The sequence below is a fragment of the Leptosomus discolor genome, chromosome 2 (assembly GCF_034619465.1).
Source record: "Leptosomus discolor isolate bLepDis1 chromosome 2, bLepDis1.hap2, whole genome shotgun sequence".
Lineage (NCBI taxonomy): Eukaryota > Metazoa > Chordata > Aves > Leptosomiformes > Leptosomidae > Leptosomus > Leptosomus discolor.
In genome coordinates this window covers 30,831,269-30,847,375 of record NC_141392.1, presented here as the reverse complement: position 1 = coordinate 30,847,375, position 16,107 = coordinate 30,831,269, and the positions used below count along the sequence as shown (strand labels likewise).

Here is a 16,107-nt window from a genome sequence, read left to right as displayed (position 1 = left end):
CCGAATGAGAAAGCATGTTATCGTGTGTGATAGGACACAGCCGTATTGTCATGTATTACTTCATCTGTCCACAGTGTGTCAGTATTTGCATTTTCATGTTGCTCGCTTAGTGGCTTTAATTCGTTCTCACTGAGCATTCAAGGCAAATGAGTTTTCATACGTTGGTAGCTATTATAAGGTTTTTAGAAAGATTTGTTGTTGCCACCTTTCAGACTGAAGGTGGAAACCAGAGTTGAAACCATTGCTGCTAGGAATGTGGTCTGTATTTATAGAGGCCAGGCATTGTTTGAACAGTTAGAAAAGCTACTGTTTTTTGTGTTGGTGTTTTTGTTTGTTATATAGCCTGTCTTCCGAAGAATCTTGCAAATTGTATGAATGAAGTTCAGTGAATTAAAAAAGTCTAAACAATGTAATGTGGTGACATAGTTAGGAATCTAGAGCGAACCATTCAGTGGAGGAGACAGAAAATTGTTTTGAGAGAGACTAAAGGAAACTCTCTTTAGTCTCTCTTACACACGGAGAGCAAGAAGTTTTCTGAAAGGCTCTGTCTCTTAAAACTGTGCCTTGCATGTTACAAGTAAATAATATTAACATCTAGGAACTGTAACAGAGATGGGATCCAGTTCCCTAATTCATGGGCTCGCTATTTCTTTGCAACGGAACTTGACTTTAGAAAATGGCATTTGTTCTGTATTGCATCTAGTCTAGCCCCTTCCTTACTGCACTTTCTTGTGGGGCTCCTAGAACTTTTGCTATATCCTCATCTCTTTTGAGGGAGGGATGGAAAAAGACCCACCAAAACAAACATAAAAACACACTATCCTGATAAATATGACTGACTTTGTCTAGAGTCAGTTGGATCTGTGCACTGGGTCAGATTTGTTCGTATAATGATGGCTTGAATGTGCACGTGTGCACGATGCAGTTTACATTGGTAGTTTATAGTACTTGATGTCAGTTTAGTAACTACATTTTATAACATATAGTTAGTTTAGCAACTAACTGTATGTTAGTGTTTCCTCATTTCTTACCCTGAAAAAGTTAGAGTATTGTCAAATAGCAGAGGTTGTGGAAATGATAGAAGTGTTCGCTTGCCTTTGCTACCTCCATGGAGTCAGTCCATACCACCACTAGCAATCAGCCCCTGGAATACGGAATTTTGTCCAAAAGTCCTACAAGTGAGGATGAGTGTCTTTAACTTTTCTTTCGTGTCTAATGTATGGGAACACTTTACCTGTTAACTGATTTCAGGCAGCATTTGGAGAGGAGGTCCTGCACACCTGAAAGGGAGAAATTTATTTGTGTATTTATTTACAGTGGAGCATAGTCAGCACATGCTGAACAGTAGTTTGTAGCTCTGGCAATATATACACAGTTGAGGCTGTGCTTTCTTAAGGGAGAGCAGTACATTAATTATTATGTTATTTTTTCTTGAACCAATGTGCTTACTTAAATTCCAAAGCAATTTAATTATGTTTGGTTGGAGCATTCTGGGAATTCAAAAATAGTTTTTGTTATAATCTCTTAAGACTCCTTAATTTTTTTCAGAACTAGTTTATGTCTGTTGAAATATTTTTATTATCGAGCTCTGTCTTAATCTGCTTGATGTATTGCAAAGTCTTCTTCCCACCCAAGTGTTTAATATACAGAGAGTTACAGCAGTTAAATCTAGGAAGCTTTTCAGTTGAAAAGCAGAGATTTGAATTAATTTAAAAATTTGAGTTTTGGCACAAATATTTACACATGGTTATAGAAAGCATACTTCGTGAATGATTCAGTTATTCTTGAATCATAATAGTTTTAAATAAACCACAGTGCCAGTAAAAATAAATTAGATGTAGTTCCAACTCTCTTTGGTCTGTTTCTTTTAGGCACAAAATCAGTGTTATATTTAAGCATCCATCTGTTTTCTTAATCATATCTGATTTGAGCAACTATTACTAGGCATCCTTATCCAACTCCCAAAGCTCCCTTTAGAAGGTGAAGAGAGAGAAGACCACAACTGCATTTCTTCATGATATTCAGCCAGGTTTTCATACAGTTTTTTTTTATTGGACTTAAAAGATCTTCCTTTGGGAAGAGTGAGATGTAAATATTTAGCTAGACTTAAAGGAAATTTTGTTTTCATCTGAAGTAGAATAGCAGGCAACCATGTCTATGTAAAATGCATAGTAAACCCCAACCGTATGTTGTTACAGATGATATGGAGCACAGAAATGCTCATATGGAATATGTATCTCAATCTGTATCACTGCTTTGCGTGTCCTCTGACTGAAGCAGTCTTGGCTCTTGCAGCCCGAAGCAGTGTGTGCTCAGCTGCACGTGGGCTCAGCACTGTAGTTCTTCACACATGATGTCTTAGCTGTGAAGTGTGGTGGGTTTTTTTCAGGGAGTTAGACTATGTTCGGAAAACTGTTTTGAATTAAGGTGTCTTGTCTTTGTGGGTGACAAATTCTAATGTTATCAGACTATTTCTGTCTGCCATTCCTTTCAGCTACCTGCAACAAGGCATTTCTTTTTTCCGAATTGCTCGCTTAAATTTCCTGAGACTAGGCAAGTCTCTTATTAGCTTCCAATAATTGTGACAGTTGCATGCTATTAAACTTCCAAAGTTTTCAAAACTAAGCGTTTAGAGAAGTAAAAATTCTGGCCTGCTCACTCTCCCTCACTCTTCCACTGGTGTGAGAATCAATATACTTAGGTTTGTTGTAGTATTTATCACAGTTCTAATCCTTTAGCTCAGGTATGATTAGTTGTAAGCTCATACAGAAGGCCTTTTTCCCCTGCTCTTTTCTTGGCCCTTATTTGTGAAGATTAAATAAAATTGGTGTGATTCATTTATTCTAAAAAACTTTGATTTCGATAACAGTATAAATTAGCCTTTTCTATGGACAGTTAATAACTCTACCTAAAGTAGACAATTCCTTTCCCCTTCTGCAATCACAAGCCTTTTGACCACTTAAATACACTCTTATTCTCGGGAAGTGGTCTGGACAGTAGTTTCTGAGCCATTCTAATCTGTGGAGAAACTCTAATGCCTTTCATGAGACTGCCAAATACCACAAGAAAGGGCTGTATTTTCCTCCAAGTCCTTCTCTGCCAGATGGATCAAATGATTCCATTTTCCAGGCAAATAAATAAATCAGAAATCTTGTAACCTCCTTTGAGATTTTGGGTCTCTCTTTTTCTGGAGATGTGACATACATTTTTTTTAATCCAGTATTTACTGTCTTCAGAGAGAATCTGCAAGGTTGCTACCTGACCAGTAATTTTTTCCACAAAAGTACTGCAAAATAATATCCAAAGTAATAGTAGTTCAGTTTCTGGGAAGCTGTTGACTCTGCTTTCATTGACTTTGGAGATGAAGAGGTGTACACTTGGAAATAACTAAATATTTGTTCGTCTTGTATGAGAGGATTTCTTAGTGTCACGTTTTTAGTGAACCTATACAATATCCTTTCTTTAACATGGCTCTGCATTTGTTTGCTGATTAGTACCCAACTTTTGTGGCTGTAAAGATTTGCTAGTTACTCTTAATTCTGGCTTCTTTCCAGGATAGTAGAAGGACGCTTTATCTTTATTTTGCTCCACTCTTTTCTTCCTATAAGGCATGATTTAGTACGATTTTAGAACTCGTCCACACTTAGTGTTTCAGACATGTTGTAACCAGCTCTCCAGCCTTTTGAATTATTTTTGGAGTGCCGACAAGCGCGAGAACAGGAATTGGTGTTTGCAGTTTTTCAGAAGAACGTTCTGCCTCCTTTTCTGAGGAAGGGTAGAACTGTCCATGAGAGCTGCCCACTTTTTCCATTATGAACTCTGTTTTTAGTTCCTTCTTACTGAGGAGGGCTGGAAGCCATAATGAGGAGTGGGGACTGGCCAACTGAGAAACCTGAGAGTTGGGAGAAAGAATGGGATCTAGTCTAGGATGTCTGAGAGGTCTGGGTATGATTTCCAAGCAATAAAACTGGTATGAGGGGCGGGAGAATAGGATTTGGTTAGGTGAGGGCTGGACTGGGATGGTAAGAAGGGGTTGCTGAAGAGAAACAATTAGAACAAGTAGAATTGTGTCGGGGATAGCCTGACTGAGGAAGATGATATTGGCCTTGACAGCATCCCAGTATACCCGTGAGAAGATGAAAGAAGTGGGTGAAGAATGTTGTAAACAGGTTTGAGGAGGTGATAAGAGACTAAACAAGTGAATACCACAGAGCAGAAATTTGGCAAGAGAACAGTAGATCAAGTGGGAAATACAGTAGGAGCTCCAGCCAATTAGTATGTGAATAGAGGCAAATGGTCAGAGCTATTGAGTGAATCATTTTAGCAGCCTTAATGCATGAACCGGTGGACAGATAAGAAAGGTTATAAAAGGGTATGCTTTTTCTGCTGCGCCATCTCGGCCATCTTGGCTTTTTGTAACTTAATAAAGTCTGCCTTCTTACACATATTTTTGTCGGTGTCAGTCCCTACCGCGACAGAATTGGGGAAGAGAGAGCAAGTATCAGACTTGGAAGGAGAAGCAGAAACACAATTCCTACACGTTCCTGAGATCTATCAGTCACATTGTAAAAGAGGATGTTAACTATAGGATATCTGGCTCATTTGTTACAGAAGTTAAAAAAAAAAAGTGTGTGGTGAATGAAGCAAGGAGTTGCAGGTTAGGAGAAGAATACTTCATTGCTCAGGTTGTTACCTCCTGCTAGGAAAGTGGATTCTGTCTTTCTGCCACTGAATTCTGCTCCAGTGTGTTGCAAGGCAAGTCTGTTAATCTATTTACATCATGAAATTCTGCTTTTGCAAGTGCCCATCTTGTGAAGAACGGGTTGAAAGTGTATAAATTGCATCTGAAAGCAGTATTTGTCCTCAAAACATGCAAGTGCTATGTGATGTAAAGACTTTGAAAAAACATTCCTGAAGTGTATGGAATTTTTCACCAAAAAAATGAAGATTGCTTTTAAAATAAGTGCTTATTCTAGAATTAAATATTCTAGATGTCAAATGGGGATGCTGCAGTTATTTAATGGATTCTTTTTTAAGGTGATGTTTTTGCACCATTGAATACCGTAATGGTGTGTATTATAGAAAACTCCATTCTGTTTCTAGAGTAGGGTTCAGTTACGTTTGGTAATTTTGCTGTACATTATTGTATTCAGTAACTTAGCTATACCTTGAATAGTAACACAAAATATTGAGTAGTTACATGTTCATACCTTATAGCTCAAATGGTTGAGATCCTCTGGAAAAGGTAAAGTGTGATCATGTGATGAGAAACTATCAGAATGCATATTTACGAAAAGTCTAAGTTAAAGGTTAGGACGTACTTGTGCATGCAGCTCCAAGTGCTAGGCATTGAAACAGTGGCAGTCTGTGCTAAATTACGGAATTTGATGTAAACCTTAACTGTCTGATCCTGTTATGCAACAATTATTTAGAGCCAGATACGTTGCACTTCTACGGGGTTTCCTTTTCTAGGACCCTTGGAAAACTGAAAGTAAAGAGGAAACTTCCTTCAACAAAGTGTGTAGCCACCTTCCCAGCTGTTGACAGGTCAGGAAACACAAACTTGAGGGCTTCTCTTATTATACCTGTAACAAAAGGATACAGAAGATGTGCAGGTCTGAGGTAATGGTCTAATAGTTACAGTTCCTCACTGAATCTGGTGAGAGAATGGTGCTCTTTCTCCTTCAGTCTTTCAGTTCACGTAGCTGTTAAGTACAACAATGACTATTGCTAACTTGGTGTGCTAACAGAGTGAGAGGATGGTTTATTTCTCATGCTGCTTCTTTTTTTTTCTTTCTTTGATCTTGAGTTACTACAGTTTGGACTAGTAATTGGTGATAACAGAAAACGTTCTTTCGAATACTTTGTTTCTTTGAGATGCTGATATGTTTCAAGCAGTCTATGCCCTTAATCTCCACTTCTTGTTAAAAAATACTTTAAAAAAAAACCCCAAAACATCTGTCTACCATAAGCATTGAATCTGGATCTACATTTATTGTCATACCAGGTGTGTACTGCTTTTTAATTTTAGATAGTTTTCTGTTGTTAAAGCAGACTGGTACTAAGTAGCTTTAAAAGGCTAGATGATTTGAAAATAACCTGTCTAGTCTAACTTAATGCATGTCGTGTTATGACATTAGTACATAATGAAAGAAATTATTTGGGGTGGGTTTTTTTATTTGTGTTTTTCTGTGCTTTCTAGCTGTGGATTTATTTTTACTTTAAATTTGTTCAACTAACGGCTTATTGTTCTCTTTCACAATGATGGATGAAAAATACACTGGTCATCAGAAATACTGCAGTATTGTCATAGTATTATCACAGAGGCAAAGTTTCAGCAATGGAGATGCTGTATATAGGAAGTTTATCATGTGACCGAGGCATACTGATACAGCAACAACCAGATAGTATTTCTGTGTGAAATGGAGAGCGCCAGCTATAGGGGATCAAGCCAGCTGTGAGATGACCTTGTGTTCTGATAGTGGTTTAACATTTCAGAATCACTGTCGAGTCACTTCTGTATTTGTTTTGCCATGCACAAAAAATGGGTATGACTGGAGTGTATTCAAAGTGTTTAGTTATAGTAAGGTGCATTAATAACTATAAGGGCTCTGTGTATGTCTGTTGTTGTTTTGATTGTGTTACTCTCCTCCTTAAAAAGTGGCATCTGTAGACTGTGCAGTCTGAAGTCTGGAGAGGAGACCTTTCTGAGGAATAGCAAGAGTGCTGGGAATCATATATCACACAAGCAAGCTCTTCTTCTGCCTCCTGTACAATTTATTACTGAAGGAATGTTTTATTTGGAAAAACACTTTGTGTAAAGTGATCTTATTTATGAAGATGTAGTTTCAAGCAACGTTTATGTTGTTTTCACAGACTTGTTAAAGAACTACTAGATTTTTCTTTTATAAAGGAGAAAACTGTTGATTTGAAAGAAAAAAAATTTGAGATTCCTCTCATTTCTTTAACTTACTTTTTTTTTGTTCTAGGCCTCAAAGAAACTGCTGAAGAAATGGTCAAAAACAGGTTGGAAGGAAAGGATAACCTAACTCCATGGCAAAAGTATCTAGAGAAGAAGAAAGAAAAAAGAATTCTTAAAAAAAAGAGAAAGGTAATGTTTGCATTGGCCACTTGGGGGGAGTTGTTTCTTTGTTTTCTTAAGTTACTGCTATTGTTCGTTTTGGATGAACTACACAAAAAAATTGTATAGCTTCCAGTACTGTTTTAAGGTTAGAATGTACGTTGGTCACTCATGTGGAAAGACGAAGCGTGCCTCATGAAACATACAGAACAAAAGGATATTCAGGATACCACTGATGACACATACGCTTACACAAAATTTCGTTTATCTGCTTGTGTTGCTTTAAAGATAAATAAGTCCTAATAACAGTTGGTTTTCAATTTACATTTTTGAATGCATTAGGAAACGTCTTTTTGCTACTGTATGCGTATCAATTCAAAGTTGTTACGATAATTGTAGTTTTGGAAATGTTTGGCCTAAAATAGCACAGACTTATTTCCCAAAGCTGTTAACAGCAAAGAATTAATAGCCACGAAGAACTATTCAAATTTCAAATTGCAGGAGCAAATTTGGTAAATGGTTCTGTGTATGAATAACAAAATGGTCCTGTAGTAATGTGAAAATTGCTGTTTCTTCATCTTTCCACATGCAGAAAGTAATTGTGAAGTAACTGACTGCTGTGGCAGTAATGTGCAGAAGTAGGCAGAGAAATGAAATGTTTGTGCATATGTGAGGAAAAAAAAAAGCACGTAGCATACAGAATCTAGCTTCCCTGAATTCTTAAATTACTCTGAACGTAATTCATGTTGCAGAATTATGTTTTTAAGAGTTCTGTCTACAACTTGAGTTACACTGTGCATTCCAGTTAGTTTTAACTGTCGTTTGATGAGTAACTTCTTAAACCTTACAGAAGATGAGTGCTCTGAATAGAGTAGGTAGCACTGTTAGGTACTAGACCAACTTTTGCTAGCATAATATTCTTGTTCATTCTGATAAATGAAGTCAAGGGGCAAGGTGTATGACATGATACTTCCAGTAGTAAAATTTGTTCTTTTAAATCCAAACTCAGTCTTTTGGAATTTCAGAGCACAAAATGAAGCTCATTGCTCAAGGTTTTTCCCCGATAGAGTTTTTGTGGAACATAAAGTAAGAACATGACAATGCTGTGATCTTGTAATTTGTTACTATGGTTAGCTAATGCATCACAGTTTGTGGGTAGACCTACTAAAGATCCTTGGAATATATGAATAGCCCTTCTTCAGGTACACAAAAAGCTTTCCATCTGTGAAACAGATTTTAAATCGTTGATTTGTCTTTACTAGCAATTTTTAGTGTATTCTAGTTTTATGATGTTCAACATACAGCATTTCAGTTTTCATCTTCATAGTTACTAAGAGAGGGAACATATAATTCCAGTGCAACCTAAGAGTTTATGTGTTGACTGAAATAATGTTTGTGCTTTCTTACAGGCTACTGCTGAGAGAGAACAGAGTGAAGATGAACTTCCATCTGATGTTGATCTCAATGACCCGTATTTTGCTGAAGAACTTGAGAAAACAGGTGGGTTGAGACAAGTGACTTCTGGCATAAATCTGCCCTTGCTTTAAATAATGAGCTTTAGATACAAAGTTGGGCTAGAGTACATGCAGAGATAGCATGTTCAGAATGAAATAAAGTAGGGGTCATTTGCCAAAAATTGCAGGTGCTGTTCTTGTAAAAAGTTGTGTGTTGTAATATGTGGAATGGTAGGAAACGTTGTTCTCTTAGCTTTATCAGAGACCATTATTTAGCCAATTTCTGTACATGGCTGTTGGAAACAAGCTGACTATCTGCTCCCCTAAATAGTCCAGAGAAATAACTTTATTGGCTTCGAAGCCTGTTTCCTTTAATATAGGAGAAGCCAGATATGTATGGTAACAGCAAATTTATTTTTAGTTTAATTTTGCTGGTTAAAATTTTAAGGTAGGGATAATCAGTAAGTGTGAGTTCCTGGGTTTCCATGCTTTTGGGAGCCAAAACCGAAGGGTTTCTCATACTGTTGTATATTAAAAGCAGAAAAAAAGAAGTAGTAAGAAGACAAACAAACAAAAAAGAAGGCATCAACAGATTTACACGTATCACCAGTCTGTTGTTTTGGTTGTTTCTTTTGAGTATAGCAGTACAGATCCAGGTTCTATTTAAAAAGAGTAAATTACTTCAAGTTTGATACCAGCCAGCATAGGCTTCTGTCCTGATTGTTTGAAGTTTATATTAGGAGAAAGTAAATAATTAAAAAAACAAACCTGGACTTCTTTGTCTCTTAATGTCCTTATATATATGTCTTAATAGTCTGAAGTACAGAACAGTAGGGTGAGTCCTATCCATGTTTTATAGAAAGTACCACAATTTAAGTTGTCATGCAATGCTCTTTGCTGCCATGCTTTCCTGGTGAGTTGTGTGTAGGTTATTCCAGGACTCTGCCATTCCTTCCACCGCATTTTTTCCCAGTAAGATTACTTAGGTACTCTCTGACTAATGTTTGATGTTTCAATGTTCTATGTGAAATCTCTGAAAAAAAGTTTTCTCCTGTGTTATGTAAGAAATTCTTTGTGTCATGGAGGGGCTCAGCAGAGAACTATCATACTTGCAGACTCTTAAGGAGAAGATGCTTTTAGAGTGCATGGAGTCTTTGGGGATAGTAAAATAGACATAAAGGTTAAGAAAGTGAAGTTATTGTCTGCAAGATTACCGATAAGATACTAAGAAAGAGGAAAACAGAATGTGGCTAGCCCTGCAGAAGTTTTAAAGTGATGGTACAGTGGCTGGCTGAAAGCCAGCTAGCATTTTAACAATGACTATACAGCACAACTTTGTCTGGGTTTCTGAGCCTCTGTCTCATAGCTGGGGTTGTTTTCCAGCACAGCTAGCTTATCTAGTTGGGGAAAAAGGGTTACAGTCTTTTCTGAACTACACTGTAGCTGTGCCAACTTCATATTTAGGGTACAGGCAGCAATAACTTGAATGATCGTAATTTTTCATAAGCCTTCCACAATTCCCCTGAAAGATTGAAATTTCTCCCTTGAATTGACTGTCAGATGATCTTAGATTATGCTGAAAAAAAGCATATGACAGGATATGTTTGCAGACTCAGGTGCACCAGTGCAGAAACTGAGGGTGCAGTAGTGCTGTCAGGGTTTTGCAGGGGTGTATTTGCTGCCATGCTGGATTCACTTGTTGACTGTGGTGTGTATGGGTCTTGTATAAGTTAGTTTTTGACAAGCTGAGGCAACTGAAGGGAAACAGGTGTGTAAGGAACTGTTAGACAAAGGGCCTAACAAATTTGTGTGCTGTGAAGGGAAAGCTGGAAATTATGGGAAGTGTACGTGAATGTATATTCATCAGGTTTGTCTTTGTTCCTGAAAACTGTTTGTAAAGCAGGCAATGATTCTTAGACTGTGGGTGCTTCATCTGGGGTGAGGCAAGGTAGAGCAAATTCTTTGTGCCTGCTGTGCTCAAAGAGTGTCTGTGCAGGTGTTTGCAAACTAGCACTCCTGAAATTCATGACAGTGCTTGCTTTGCACAAAGTTTTCATGTGAGCATAATCCCAGTGTGGCTTTTCAATAGTACCATGGGCTAAAATGTAAAATGCTGCATATATATGAGCCTCGATGTTCAATTTCAGAAGCTTGTTTGACATTTGTCAAGAAAAAAATAATTTGTCACTTTCGTTTTACATTGATGTACACATTGTTCCAAAAACTGTTGTAAAACTTTTGTTTGGCTTGGCCAGTTCCAGTCTTGTGCATCTGTTTCTGTGGAGTCTCAAAAGGTTCACATAAGACAGAATGACTTTTGTAGCTTAAACTGTTGGAAGATTAATAGCTGAATAGTGTAATTGCTTATCAACATGAAAGCAATGTCCTGCTTTTGGAGATCACTGAATAGTTTCTGAACACTTTGGACTATTAAACATAGTTTCTGTTGATATGTCTTTGAGGAAAAGGCCTATGTGTCTTTACACACTATTGTAACTCCTATCAATGGTTCCAAACCGTTTGATGCCTTCTCATGATCTGATTTATGTAGGAATTGATGGCTTTTTAATGCTGGAAGGTACCGGTACGACTTCTGGGACACAAGAGGTTAACAGCAAAATCTGAGTTAGATGTAGACCTGCACTTGGAAGATAAAGGTCTTAGCTGTATTACTGATCCGTGTATTGTGTGTCTTTGCAAGGCTTTTGAGACTGACTTTCAAGTTTCTGAGTAAGACGGCTAAGAAGACTTGTGAGAAGAGATTTTGATCTGGGGTCAGTCTCTGAAATCTCAAAATCATGATTAGCTTTTATTGTTAGCACTGGAAAGTTGTTGATATGCAAATGAATGTTGCGAAGTAATGGCAGCTTGGGGAGGGACTGCAGCAGAGACTTTTCTCACTGGCTGGTGGCAGCTATCCATTCTGCATAGCATTGAAGACAACTATCTACTGCTGTAGGGTGGAACAAATCAGATTAAAAGATGGCAGTGGGGATTAGGTGCTAGGAAAAACCTAAGGTTTTGCAATACGGAAAGACTCTTAGCCATAGGTTTTACATTCATAAGTGTGTAAAATGGGCGGTGGGGGGGCTTCCAGAATGTATGTGGGCAGAGGGACTGTGTCAGGATATGTTAAAAAGACAGAAAATGATGTGTTTGTGAATTCTGAAACCAAACCGGTTTCAGTATGATGCAAAATTTTTAGTGCTAAGAGTGAGTTTAGGTCCCAAGCTGATTTTATTAGCTGCATAGTGTTATAGTAAGAAATAGTTTTATTTATTTATTTTCAAGGACAAGAGCTTAGTTTGATACTAGCTCCTGGTTCACCCCCATCTGCAGCAACAGAAATCTTTGAGGGCGTCAAGATAAGTTGCCGTCACTTCTGTGATTCTACATATAGTGAAAGATGAGGGAAGATGACTCAAGGGGCCCTTCTTTGGAGGATGGGTAGAAAGGCCAAGAGATTTACTGATTTAACTCCCAGAATAATTGTTTTCGATTTGTATCTCTGTGCCCTGTTTCCTTTTCTGTAGTTCAGCCAGTGCTGGGAAGATACAAAAGATTTCATAGTTGTTGAAGTCTTACATAAGACATTTATTTCTCCCTTCTACACATTAACATAAATTGTGTAGGTTAGGTAACAGTATTATATCTGAATCTGATTTTCCTGAATATTTTCTGGAACTACTAAATCAACAGTTTAGTTCTTAAGCTGATGACATTATCCATCTGGATAACTTATTTTTTTGGTGGCAGTGGTTTGTTTTTTCTAGAAGTCAATTTCCAGCTTGGAATCCATTTAGAAATAGTCAAGAGAATAGTTGAGGGAGAAAAAAATGTTCTTCAAGAAATGTGTCCTCTTCCAGAGTATACTTAGTGATATAACTTGACATTTTTCTGGCATGTTTGTATTTCTAGTCTGACTAGAAATCTGGCTTAACAAAATGGAGCCAAATATCTTCCTTAAGAGTACCCCCAGTGGACTGTAATAAATTGCCTGGGAATGTAATTCCAAGCTCAAAGGTCAGAGTGTGTGGTTCAGGTCAGGAAACCTTCTGCTTTTCCTGCTCCTTCTTGATCGAGGTCTATAGACATTCCAGAGAGAATAATTTGATTTTGTAGGATTTATAAACAGGTCTGTTTTCATTAAAAGTTATGTCTGATTAATGTCCTATGCTGTTACTATTCATTATGGCTGTCTAATCAGCACTGTGTGTCTAAAGTAAATTCTAAGAGAGTAAGAGAGCTTCATCAGAGTAATATTCAATCTGAACAGATTCGATCGTATTTTCATTCACATGATTCTGTTCAGGTCTTTTTTGCAAGGCTTTTTGCACCAGTGTGGCTAATAGCACAATATGGTCTTTTAGCCTTGCATATAAATTATAAAAACTGTTTCTTTTTTTTTTCTTTTTTTTCTTTTTTTTTTTTTTAAGTAATGAACTCTTATTCAGCTGGCAGACGTGTTGTGGATACAAAGAAGAGATGCACGCTTGCTATTTATTCTAAAGTATTTACTACGTTGTCTACTTAAGTACAAAGAATGAGCAATTTGAGAACTGCAGGACACTTCAGTTACATTTATGAATATGTAAACTAATTTCTGTTTAAAACGCCCTGGGAGCGGAAGAATGCCATGTGTTTGCCTGCACTGTTGTGATACTGCTGTCTACTACTCTATGAAAACTACAGTAAACCCATTTTTTCTAACTGTTCTTTCTAACTGTTGACTTGTCATTTGAATATTGCTGCCTCCTTAAATGGAACACATATTCAGCAGATTTTTATTGCTTTAAGTCTAGCTGTTTTTCTTAACTTTTGAGCCATTTTCCACATCTGACATTTAAGTATTGATTACCAGAAAATGGATGCACTTAGAGTTGCTATTCATAGGTAAACTATTCATCGTGCGTAAGCTTGAATAAATGTGTGTGTGTCCTGTCTTTGCACTTAGGTTTAAAGAAGAAACCAGAATCAGTTGAAAGTACCTCAGAAGATGAAGATGAAGTTGAAAAACAGAAGGTAAAGTGGTTTAATATGTTAAGAATTACAGATGTTGCATTGCCTGAATTCTGCAAATATCTATGTTATGTGTTTGTGGGTGGAACTACTGAATTCCATAGGATGGCAATAGAATAAAACTGTGCAATTTTAATAGCGAGAGCTGTTGGAACAAAAACTACCCAAGAAGAAAGGTAGATGGTCCATGCCTTTATGTCTTAAGATTATGCCGGGATATCTTTCTGGAAGATTGTAGTTGAACACAGCTCAACAGAGTTAGGCAACACTGAAATGTAGGGACACAGAAGCCATAGTGGTTGAGCTGGTAGTCCCTCTTGCTTTAAAGCTATCCCAGTATGTTTGTGTGTTGGGTGGTGCCGAATGTTTGCTTTTAGCATCAACGTTGTATGAAGCATTTGTGTGTTCAGACTTTGTCCTGTAGACTTTTAACCTCAAAGGCTGAATTGTTTGCTATTGCATGTTTGCTTTTCATTCTTTCACAGAACAAGTTAACTAAATAGATGTGTTAAATTCATATATGTTAATTTTTATTTTGCTATAAAAATATCAATATAAAATTATATCTGCTCATGATTTCTAAGTTATGGTGTACAATTTTCAGATTAGATTATTGGTATGTTTAAATGTTGAATGTGGGTATTAGCATTTATTTTATGTCTAATGAAAAGTAAATCAGCTATTGTGTTCAATATTACACCTCAAAATCACAGAAATGACAGAATGGTGGGAGTTGGAAGGGACCTCTGGAGATCATCTGGTGCAACTCTCCCACCAAAGCAGGTTAAAATGTTAAAAGAATGTTATGAAGGAAATAATACTGCCCTGACAACCGTATTTCAACTCAGGTGTATGTATGTAGACTCATACAGACTTTATTAACTATTTTTCACAGAAAACTTAATTTCATTGTGTACATGGACTTTCTTATTTTGTAACAGGCTGAAATGGCCCTACTTATGATGGATGATGAGGATGATAGCAGAAAACATTTTAATTATACAAAGATTGTAGAACAACAGAATTTGAGCAAGAAGAAAAAGAAACTTTTAATGAAAAAGAAAGAATTACTAGAAGATGACTTCCAGGTAATGATGTGCTCTTGATTTTGAGGCTCAGCTAGAACCTTTGTTACTGTAAATTCTCTTCAGGACAAATTTGGTGGTTTCATATCCTTCTCCTCCCTTACTCTATCTGAAGGAGAAGAGCTAGATCTACCTTTTTAGGGAGTTACAGGCTGTTTTCAAAAAGCAAGAAATATTCTGCTACAATGTTGAAGGGAGCAGTCTCAAACACTGTGTAAGGTAACAAGACAGTATTTATCCAAGGCCTTGTACAATGTACTGCCTCAAATACTCATTGGTGTGTTTGTTCCGATTGTTATCCACTGCTGCTTTCGTCCTGGTCAGTTCTCAACAGCAAACCTTTCCTTGGTCTGCCCATAGAGGCATATACAGGATTTGTACAAGCACTCACTTGTCTGTTCTACCAATAACATCTTCTGGCTCTTTACTTCACACTCACTGGGTTTTGTGACTGGAGCAGTTCCAGCAATGGTGAACAATCTCATGAGCTATGACTCCTTAAGCACCTCATATTTTATTGTGTTAAAAGCTTTGCTGTCGCGGGTAAAGGCTACCCAAAATAAATACTCCTTTTCTGCCTTCAGGTAAATGTTGCCGATACAAGATTCCAAGCCATGTTTACTTCTCCCCTGTTTAATTTGGATCCTTCAGATCCAAATTTCAAGAAGACAAAAGCAGTAGAAAAGATCATGGAAGAGAAAGCTCGCCGAAGAGAAGAAAAGGAGCAAGATCTTAAGGACGCAAGCATGGGGCAGGAGAACAAGAAAGGAGAGGTTGCTAAGAAAGCTATAGATCCTGCCTTATCAATGCTAATAAAATCTGTCAAAAATAAAACTGAAGAATTTCAGGCAAGGAAAAAGCAGAAATTCAAATAACTGAACTTCATTTTTACTCAGACTTTACTTTAGTCTCAGTTTTTCCAACTGGTGACATCTGTTCAAGTTACTGCATCTTCCTCTGATTCCTATCCACCTAAAATTTCCCAAAAAGTCACTTAATTGCGGTGGTGAGTTTTGAAATAACTACAGTAGTAATGACTCTTCTGCCACCATAAATACTGGTTTGTGCTATTATTGAAAAACTACACCTTGAAAATGTACCTAAGTAAGGAATTGATGGTTTTGGGGTGGTTTGTTTTGTATCATTCCATCTCTTTATAAAGATAATAGAAGTGCTGAAAACAACTACAAGAAGTAGTCATAATTATGGTTGTACTTATAAGTAAGAAAATCACTTCTGCAGAGGTTTATTGCTGAGACTAAGGGTCTTAATGCTTTCAATTCCGCAGAAGTCTATAAAACGTATCTCTCTTGACAAAGAAGATAGTAATAAAACTAAAAACTGAAGAAATTTTGTATCCAGTTTCTTTGTATATTTTTAAAAGATTACATATATGCTTCATTCTTCTTTAAATACTTGAAGACTTCCTGGATAATAGAACTAATTAAGGGAAATAATGCTCTTTAGA

At 37.1% G+C, this 16,107-nt stretch overlaps 1 protein-coding gene across 2 annotated transcripts in view; it reads left to right on the top strand.

Annotated features, from left to right (window-relative positions):
• The window catches only part of ESF1 (ESF1 nucleolar pre-rRNA processing protein), a 32,956-nt gene extending 16,953 nt beyond the window's left edge, over window positions 1–16,003 (top strand). For both annotated transcript variants that reach the window (XM_086460836.1, XM_086460835.1), the window contains exons 9-13: window positions 6,990–7,111; window positions 8,491–8,581; window positions 13,490–13,557; window positions 14,496–14,642; window positions 15,224–16,003. In XM_086460836.1, the coding sequence (XP_086316962.1) occupies window positions 6,990–7,111; window positions 8,491–8,581; window positions 13,490–13,557; window positions 14,496–14,642; window positions 15,224–15,514 (719 nt within the window). In that variant the 3' untranslated portion in view covers window positions 15,515–16,003. The remainder of the gene's footprint in view (window positions 1–6,989; window positions 7,112–8,490; window positions 8,582–13,489; window positions 13,558–14,495; window positions 14,643–15,223) is intronic.
• The last annotated feature ends 104 nt before the right edge of the window (window positions 16,004–16,107 follow it).